Source organism: Acanthisitta chloris, unplaced genomic scaffold (assembly GCF_000695815.1).
Source record: "Acanthisitta chloris isolate BGI_N310 unplaced genomic scaffold, ASM69581v1 scaffold1812, whole genome shotgun sequence".
Taxonomy (NCBI): Eukaryota; Metazoa; Chordata; class Aves; order Passeriformes; family Acanthisittidae; genus Acanthisitta; species Acanthisitta chloris.
Genome location: NW_008658598.1, coordinates 24,354 through 34,032, shown reverse-complemented (window position 1 = coordinate 34,032; position 9,679 = coordinate 24,354). Strand labels below are relative to the sequence as shown.

The 9,679-nt window shown below is 41.1% G+C and overlaps 1 protein-coding gene across 1 annotated transcript in view; it reads right to left on the bottom strand.

Annotated features, from left to right (window-relative positions):
* Positions 1–255: 255 nt before the first annotated feature.
* EFCAB2 (EF-hand calcium binding domain 2) overlaps positions 256–9,679 on the bottom strand; it is a 16,834-nt gene continuing 7,410 nt past the window's right edge. Inside the window, exons 3-7 of the mRNA XM_009085145.1 lie at positions 9,055–9,127; positions 3,796–3,875; positions 2,091–2,133; positions 1,924–1,990; positions 256–371 (exon numbers count right to left, since the gene is read on the bottom strand). Of these exons, the coding sequence (XP_009083393.1) occupies positions 256–371; positions 1,924–1,990; positions 2,091–2,133; positions 3,796–3,875; positions 9,055–9,127 (379 nt within the window). The remainder of the gene's footprint in view (positions 372–1,923; positions 1,991–2,090; positions 2,134–3,795; positions 3,876–9,054; positions 9,128–9,679) is intronic.

The following is a 9,679-nucleotide window of genomic DNA, read 5'->3' as shown; positions in this document are numbered from 1 at the left end:
CAAACCAAATTCCATGATTTCTTTTCCAGATTTTACACTGTATTTCTGTCAAGAGCTCTTTTTTCCAGGTGTAAATACATTTATATACATACATATACACAGAACTCAAGGAAATATAACTACAGATATTTTATTTTAATTATAAGCATCAAGTCACAAGCTGATCTTTGTTACAGTTTAAAATACATATTTCAACTATCTGCCAAGGTAGACTGCTGTTACCAAAAGGCATCTTGAACACCAAAGGGTAAGATCTTAAGTGTCATCTACTACCATCTTTGAAATGAAGTCTCTGTAGTGAAAAGTATTTGTGTCTGGATCTAGAGCAGTGGACAGCATGTCCTCCATTTCTTCCTGCGTAAAGGGCTCACCTGAAAGGCAGCAGAGATTAACAGTTTGTATTGGTAAGTATTCTTTCCAGAACTGGCAAATTATACTGCCATACTTGAAGGAATATCCTTTTTGTTCTCACACAGAGCAAAACTAAGGATCTGATTCCTACACTTTTGCCAATATAAGTCCTGCACTCCAAGCAACCTGGTCTAAGGGAAAGGAGAGAGAGGATCTGGATCTTTGATCTGCTAGTTCACAGACTTCAAAACAGCCTGTTCCTCTCTGCCACAGGGATTTTGAAACAACCATTTCTGTCATAATGAAATTTTCTAATGTGTACATTATAATTATTATCTCTCATTTGGCTATCCTTGCACCCATACTCACATCATGAAAGACTTCTGTTTTTTCTTGTCCTAGGTTACAATGTAGGGTGTAACCAACAGTATGTATTTTATTGTCATCTTCACAAGCTGTTAAAGCAGGTGGGGGCAGTGATCGTTATCTCCTACCTAACTCTTCCCTGATGGCTCCCTCAGGGGCTGTCTCTGTTTAATGGGCTGTCAAGGACCCACCACATGACCCATAGAATTACATAGTCCCATTGTGAGATGCTTGTGGGGGGAGGGGGGGGAGAGCCAAACACGCTCACAGGGATGTAAGCTGGGTTTGGACCAGCACAGAGTCCTTTGCCTGCTGGATTCCCAGAGGACAAGAGCTGCCACTGGACCTTTGGGAGAGGACCGGATCTGCGGGATCACTGCTCCAACAGAGCAGTCCAGGAGGACTGCAGCCACCATTTCATCAGACTACTACCAACACCATGACTGACAGGGTGTCAGGTTGCCTTCTGACTCTGTCAGTGGTTTCTTTTTGTACTGTTGCATTTACTTTTTTTTTTCCCTATTAAATTGTATTTCTGACTTGGATTCTCTCACTGGTTTGCTTTCAAACCAGCACACTTCTCTTTTAGGAGCTTCAAAGCTACTGATGGCCTACTTCACCCCTCTTTGAGAACCAGGTTACCATCTGAGCCTCGGTCTTGCACAAAGCCTGCACAGTTTTGTACTTGAGGCAGGCAGGCATGAGTCAGCTATGCAAGAAAAGAAGGCTGTTGAGGGGATATTCAGGATTACATGATATACAACTTAAATCTCATCTTTGAATCTCTTTGTTTGCATACAGCTTGGGAATTAAGATCAAGATAATGTAGGAATGAATGAGCACTGAAACCACTGAAACATCTGGAAATCTAAGCTATAATTTTACAGGAGGACAGAAAAACAGTCACATCCTTAGGAAGCACAGAGATGTGCACAGAATCACAAAATATCCAGACTTGATTGAATTATGACTTTTAATAATTATAATCTCTATCTTAGAATGTCTGCAAGCAGTCAGATAAATGTTCTTTCCCTGCATTATTCACCAGTGAAATGCTCTAGTCTGCAAACACTCATCACTGCAACAGTATTATTTGAAGACAGTGTGTCTACTCCCTCATGTTTTGGCACACAAAAGGACCTCAAGGTGCCATATACAGCTGTAATGTTTTTTACTAAAATACTGATATTGCAGAAGTCATGTTACCTTCTTCAGTCAAATACTTGACCAGCTCCTCTTTAGTAATATATCCACATTTATTCTTATCCAAAGCCTTTAAGGAAAAAGAATAAAATTTGTGGGTTAAACCATACTGCATCAAGAAGCAGCAGCTTCTTCCCAGCAGTTAGATACTTTTATATTTCGTTACTGACCTCAAATGCATGTAGAAGAACATCTTCTGGAATAGGCTGGTAGCTGAAATCATTGAATCAGAAAAGCTAAGTTACTGTTTAAGGGTGTTCTGAAAGAACAAAATACAAGTACTAAAGGAAAAGGAAAACTTATTTTCTAGGGGAATTTACTAAGTTTGTCTATCAAGCATTTAATTTCAGCTTGACTTTATGGAATTGTCCATATGTTTAAGTGTTATGTCTTTCATTGTACTACTGTATAATTTCCCTTGTGCTGTGGAGCCAGATGAATGGCTTCTGCATGTCTGGGCTGGCTGAGTGGGTTAGTAGGAATCAATAACAGCTGAATCATTCCACGTAGCCAATGCACTGAACAGAAGATGGCCAAACCAAGAAAACAAAGTTTTGTCCAGGTATGCTGGTAGCTAGGCAACAGATCACCTAGTGGGACTTGGGCAGTCTAATGAGCTGATGATGAGCAAAGGAGGCTGGTAGCTATAAAAAAAAAGGTCTGTCACTAACAGTTTCAGAGAGACAGGAGAACTGGCCAGTGTGTGCATGCATTTGCATGTTTGATTTCAGAGCTGGAAAGGAAACTCTGTGCAGCCACGGAGAGCTTCCATATCCCAGCAGACTCTTACCAACTCCCCAGCATACTAAAGAGAAGACGCTGAATCTGGGGAGGTTCTAACTGCTTCATTGCTTTGTCCAGACCCGCCTCACTTTTACTGTCCAAAATCAAATGTGCTAAGAAGAAGCCTTGTTTTTTGTGATTCAGATCTCATGTGCCCTTGGATAAGTGAACTATGGACAGCATGCCCCAAAAGATAAAGTGGGTCTTGACAAGCCTGCACTACCCCGGGGAAAACGTGTGGGGGCTTGTGTCTGTGTGTGTGTGTGAGGGGGGTATGTTTGCGTGGAGGGGCTGTGGAGGAGAAGAGAACCCAGTGCAGCAAGGCATTGTGTGAAAGGGTGAATATCAGTGTGGAGCCACAGCTATTTCATGCATAGAACACCCTCCTACCAAAGGCCCTCTGTGTGCAAAATAACTTCTCCATATTGGCAAGACTGAGTTTCCCAAAAGCCTTGGCTACCATCTTTAAAAGGAAAGATAAACTCCCTATAAGTAATCTTGGTTTAGTGCAAAATATCAGAACAGCACAAGCTTCTGTGTACATGCAAAGACTTCTATGCACCTTTATATAAAGAACAGCACTTTTTGTTGGAGACTTTTAGATCAGCAGACTTCTAGAGTTGTATACATTTAACTGTACCTGGCAGTGGCTTTGAGACATGAGTATGAAGCTGGTTTACACGACTTATTAAAAATACACTGTACCTGACTGTGCTTCTCAGTAACTGTAACCCATATGTTCAGAGAAAGTAATAGTTATGACCTTAATTTGCATACAAAATATTTCAGAGATACACAAAACATGTTGAAGAGCAAGTTAATTCTGATTCCCATTACAAATAAAAAAGCTACGTATTACCACAATTTGTGAGTATAAGCTGGTATTATTTATATCATCAGTATGACATAATTTTATGTAGACAAAGTAATTTTGAAACAAAATCTATCGAGCTAATGTAAAATGAGTTTAAATTACCATGAAAATCTGTACTCTTTCCTTACAGAAAATATATATCTGTAGATACATTTATTCAGAATCAACCCTGTCAATTTGGAATAAACTACAGACACATAAAATTCACTTTCCATTACCTTCTGTTGAGTAGCATTTTTGTCATCACCGGAAGAAATTTTTCTAGATGAATGTGTCCGGTCGGTTCTTGTTCTTCTATCTAAAAATAAAATTTAAGTGTGGAAGTGCAAATGACTCATTAGCAAACTAATATGAAAAAGAGAAAATTGGGGTGGTTCCTGCACAAAAATTACAGAGTTAGGCTGTGAATATTTATATCAGGTCTTTTAGATCACATGCCACCCTAACAGCTGAGTGAAATGCTTGTGATCAAATAGAAAGAAATTCAAGGAAGAAATAATAAGGCAGGGAAAATACAGGCCTGCTGTTATAGACACTTCCAACAACTCAATATTGCCCTCTTGTGCTTCCAAACCATTCATGCAAAGGAACTGGACACCAAGTAACAGATGTTATCTCCCAGAACAACTCAGCAGAGGTTTAAACATTCAGAAGTCACACTAGCAAAGTCTATCAGGACCTGGAACACTCCCAAGCAGTGTAATGTGACCACCCATTACAGCCAGCCGTGAGCACCTTCCCTGGCATGATTTAGGCCTGTGCCACCCAACATTCTCTGCAGCAGATCCTGGCTAGGACATAAAGGACTTTTCCCCAGCAGGCTGCTTTGTGCAGCCGCTCCACATAAAACATTAACCAGGGTGGACACGAGCTGCTCTGCCAGCTGGCTTCAACAGCCAAGGATGTTTCTGGGCATATTTAATGGTCTAGCTTGGACACAGCCCCGGCCTAGTACACCTCAAGGGTGGAGTTTATTGCCTCCATGTGTTTCATAGCCAAAGAGAGTCGTCAGCGGAAGGACCAGCGAGGCAGGCAGACAGGGCAGTCTGAAACAGTCATAACGGAGCCCATAAAATGTTACACAAAGGAAACTTTCCCTTTGCCTCCCAAATAAATTAACAGATTAGTCCCAAAACATCAGGGACTTCTAGCAATATTCTCACTGCATCCCTATACTACCACAGGAGACAGGCAACGTAGCAAAAACTACTCCCTATCATCCCTTCCCTGAAAAGTTCAAGTTGTGCTCCCAAAAGGAGTCCTGCTAATGGAGCTAGTCTGTTCCTGCCTGTGTTGAAACTGGATGCATGCCTTGAGGTCTCACATGGCAGCAGCAACACCTTGCTAGGCTCTCCTAGACACAGCTCAGATTAAAAGAAGACTCAAATAGGCACTGATTCGAAATCTCCTAACTGAGCCAGGGAAAATGTAGTAAGGAATCTTCCTTCTGAGAGCTGGGGCAATTCCTGATACATACAGTTGCTTAAACGGAGATCTGCAACAGCTGCTGCATGCAGTTATCCAGTGCTCTTGAGAGGGTTTGGGTGCTAAAAGAAGACAGCCATCACATATTGCTGCATTAGAGTGGAAACTGGCTTGATAAAATGCTTTTTCCCTTCTGTTTGGTGAGCCTAGTGGAAGGGATCTTTAGCAAGAAAATGAAACTGTCACATACTTCACGCTAAATCAAATGGTACCTTTTACCATTCCAGAATCATTTGTTTTACTGCTCGCTTGATTGAAAACATGTAACAAAATACCTGGCAAAACCTAGTCCTGCAAGACCTCAGCTTCCTCTGACCTGGAAAAAACATCTTCCATTTCAGAGGCTCTACAGGCCCAACATCTAGAACAGTTAAAATTAATCCTTTTGCTAACATTAGATAGGTATGTGAATAAATTGAATATATTAACTTCACCTAAGTCAGTAAGTATTCAGATTTGCTGCTATATGCCCTCTTATTCTTCCTCATGCTTAGTCTGTTCTACACCTCATGTTCCATTGATGTTTTCCTTTTTCTGTAATTCCTCCTCTTTTCACAATAACAATATTTGCTTGTGCAAACTCTGTGAGTTTTGCTCTATTGCTTTCCTCTGGGAAGATCCATAGCTTTCCTAACAACTGTATTGCAGCACCCATTTTGTTTTGTATCTCTGCTCTCAGGTCCTTTTTCCACCAGACAGCTTTCCAGTCACCCTGGCCCCAGTCTGTAGTGCTTCATGGGGTTATTGCGGCAAAAATGTAGGACCTGGTACTTGGTCTTGTTTAACGTCATACCATTGGCCTCAGCCCATCAATCCAGCCTGTCCAGATCCTTCTGCAGAGTCTTCCTACCCTCCAGCAGATCAACTCCCACCTGACTTGGTGTCATTCATGAATTTACTAAGGGTACACCCAATCCTCTCATCCAAATAAATCATCAGTAAAGATATTAAAGAGAACTGGACCTAATACTGAGCTCTGAGGGACACCACTAGTAACCAGATTCCAACTGAATGCAGCATCATTCACCACCACCACTATCAGGGCCTGTTCATCCAGACAGTTCTTAACCCAGTGAAGAGTGCACTTTTCCAAGCTGTGGGCTGCCAGCTTTTCCAGGAGTATGCCATGTGAGATGGTGTAAAACGCTTTGCTGAAGTCCAAGCAGACTACATCTACAGCCCTCCCCTCATCCATTAGGTGGGTCACCTGATCATAAAAAGAGATCAGGTTGGTCAGGCAGGGCCTGCCTTTCCTAAATCCCTGCTGCCTGAGTCTGATCCCTTGGTTGATCTCTATGTGCTGTGTGATGGTACTCAAGATGATTTGCTCCACAACCTTGCCAGGCACTGAGGTCAGACTGACAGGCCTCTAATTCCCCAGACCCTTCTTCTGCCCCTTCCTTTGAACCTCCAGTCATCTGGGACCTCCATGGTGAGCCAGGACTGATGATCAATGAGGGAGAGAGTCGTAGCAAGCTCTTACACCAGCTCCCTCATCACTCTAGGATGAATCCCATCTGGTCCCATAGACTCTTGAACATCAAAGTGGCACAGCAGGTGACCACTTACCTCCTCCTGGATTACAGGGGGGCTATTCTGTTCCCTGTCCCTGTCTACCAGCTCAGGGAGCTGGTTGCCCTGAGTATAACCAGTCCTGCTGTGTAAGATTGAGGTAAAGAAGGTATTAGGTACCTCAGCCTTTTCTTCATCTTTGGTAACTATATTGCCCAGTGTGTCCAATAAAGAAGGGAGATTTTCCTTGGCCTCCTCTTGTTATTAATGCATTTATAAGAACACTTTTATTATCTTTCACAGAAGTGGCCAGATTAAGTTCTAACTGTGCTTTCACCTTCTTAATTTTCTTCCTGCATGACCTAAGGACATTCTCAAACACTTCCTGAGTTGCCTGGACCTTTTACAAAAGGTCATACACCCTCTTTTTTCCTCTGAGTTCCAGCATTTAGCATAAGGCAATACAGGAAATGGTATGTGATCATTTATAGAGATAACATAATTATATGAATATTGATTTTGCAGATATGAGTGATTTGATGGTAACATATGCTAGCTTAACTACAATAAGGCTGATAGGAAGATGAGATGGCTGAGAGACACAAGTAGTGAGAAACAGAAATGAATCACAGCTTACAATGGGCAACAATAATGGGGAAATAGCTTGGCTACAAACTAATGGAGACAATTTTTACTTTATCTAGATTAAGACAAAGAGGTATTACCACAGTCAATTACAATGGTATCTTATATAAATTAAGATATACTTGTGATTATCATAATGTATCAAGGGTTTCACAAGAAGATAGTGTTGTTCTAGTAGAAAACCTATGCCAAGGTTTTGTCTACAGGCATCATGAAACGTTCTTTGAGATTTAATTTGTAGTTCAGTGTTCTTTAAGGTTAACCATTACTTTTGAATGCATTATTTCTTATTGCAGTCTTTGTACTTTAATATCCTTATAATTAGCATTTGCATACATGTCACACTGTTGCATGTCAAGAATCTTCTGCCTCAAGGCTGCATTGCATTGTACTTTATGTGTTACTTATCTCAAATTTTCAGTAACGTTGAAAATTGGGAGGAAAAAAGATAGTCCAGTCTCTTCACGAGAGTCTCTCCCAGTTCCCCTGGACTTGAAGGAGGCTGTGAAAGCCTCCTCTTCCTTTTCACAATTCTGTATCTTCAGTCAGTTGCACTGTACATGTGCTGCAAAGAAAAGTCTCTGTGGGCCACTAAAAATATCATCTATATTAAGCACCATAATTTCTCTTTCCATTTTGTCTTGTTTGTCAGTGGGAGCTGGGACAATCTGGTACAGAGAGTACAGAACCAGAGCAGACAGATTGCAGTATCATGTTAAAAGAGCTTTCTCCTCTGATGGTTCTTTGCACTCGCTCATCTGAAGCAGCTGCATCATTTTCACAAGACTTAGCACAAGATTTCTCACACTAAATTCTGATCTACATGAGACCAGACAAGCCTACTGAGGAGAGACTACTATTGAGGAGAGACTACTACTGAGGAGAGACTACCACTGTAACCACCCAAATTTTTGCTGGGGCAGGAAGAAAACAGTAAGAGAGATAAATTCCCAGTATTCTGTCCTACACATGAAAAGGACAAAAATCTTTACACCATCTCTCAGCTCCAGCATCTTCCACTCTTTAAGGCAGCATGCCCATTTGCAAAATGAATGTGAAGTCTTTTTCCCACTTCTTTGTGTCATTTATTAACCACACCTTGCCAAGGCACCAGCACACCATCCTTTCTATTACAAGCATGAAGTAAGGAGACAAGAATTAGTGTAGAAAAAAACTGTGGAGAAATGTGATTTAATTTCCTTACCACTGCATATCACTGAGACAATGAGAGGACCACTAGGTCTTGCAAGGTTTTATGTCCTGAAGCCTGATTTACAGGCTTAAGTAGTCAAGAAAGAAAAGACTGCTTACCTATAACTAAGAAATCTCAAGAGTGGGAAAGACCTCATGAAGGTCAGAAAGTTGAATGATCTGACTAAAAGACAGCAGTAAGAGGACCCAGTGAATAAAATGGCAGGCCTTCCCTCTATGTATTTTTGGAATTTGAAGTGTAACTTTAACACCTGCTCAGAACTAATTTTTATTACCTAATCATGCCGTGTGTGTCCATGGCATGTACAGAAGAGTGAGATTGTTAGGGTTTGGATATCCTAATCTGTCTGAGGTTTAGGACATTCCTTTTTGCACAGTGTCACAGTGAACCTCTCGGGTAAAAGACAGACAAAGACTCCTCATTTTAACCCATCAATATTGTTACCTCATCGGCCTAAAAGTTTGCTGTAGGGCAACCTGAGACTCTGCCTATCTGCCTGAAACACTTCCACGACACATCCAAGACCTGGGGAAAGAGCTTAGGTTTCCCACTCAGCAAGGCAGGAGGGCCAAACCTGTGCAAGTTTAAGACTGAAAGAAATACAAAATATCCAAACATTTACCTCTGCAAGCAGTTCAGTTAGTTCTGCCTCACTTGGGAAACAACCCAGTGACCTGACAAGGGAACCAAAATCTCTGAAAGAAAGAAAGAAAGAAAGAAAGAACATCTTTGTCAGTAAATCTGCAATACGTAAGTGTCTGTGGAGAATCCAGATACCAATTGAGAGCTTGCCTGTAAGACTGCACACGTACAAGCACATAGCATGCATAAACATATGTATGTGGACTTTTAAGATGATGTCTCAGTAAGCAATGTCTATTTTTATAGACATTAAGTACTCTGGAGCTCTTTGGAAGAGTACAATTGTTCTTGTGACTTTACCATTGTGTTAGAGTGCACTGTGTGTGTGAGAGTTACTTTCCAACTGCCATTCTCTAATTGTTAGGCTTAATTTCAGTAAAGTCTACGTTTATATAGTTAGCAAACCACATGGAAACCTACTGAGATGAAAGATAAAAAATAAAATATGTGTTTATATTAAATGCTATAAAGATACAAATTCTAAGTGCGTTAAGAAAAATTACAAAAAGTCAGGAAGGAGGTACCCCTGCTATGTCCCTGCTGTGCTCTGAAAGTGTCAAACAGAACAACCAAATGGCTTATCACTACTCTGTTTATGCTGCAAA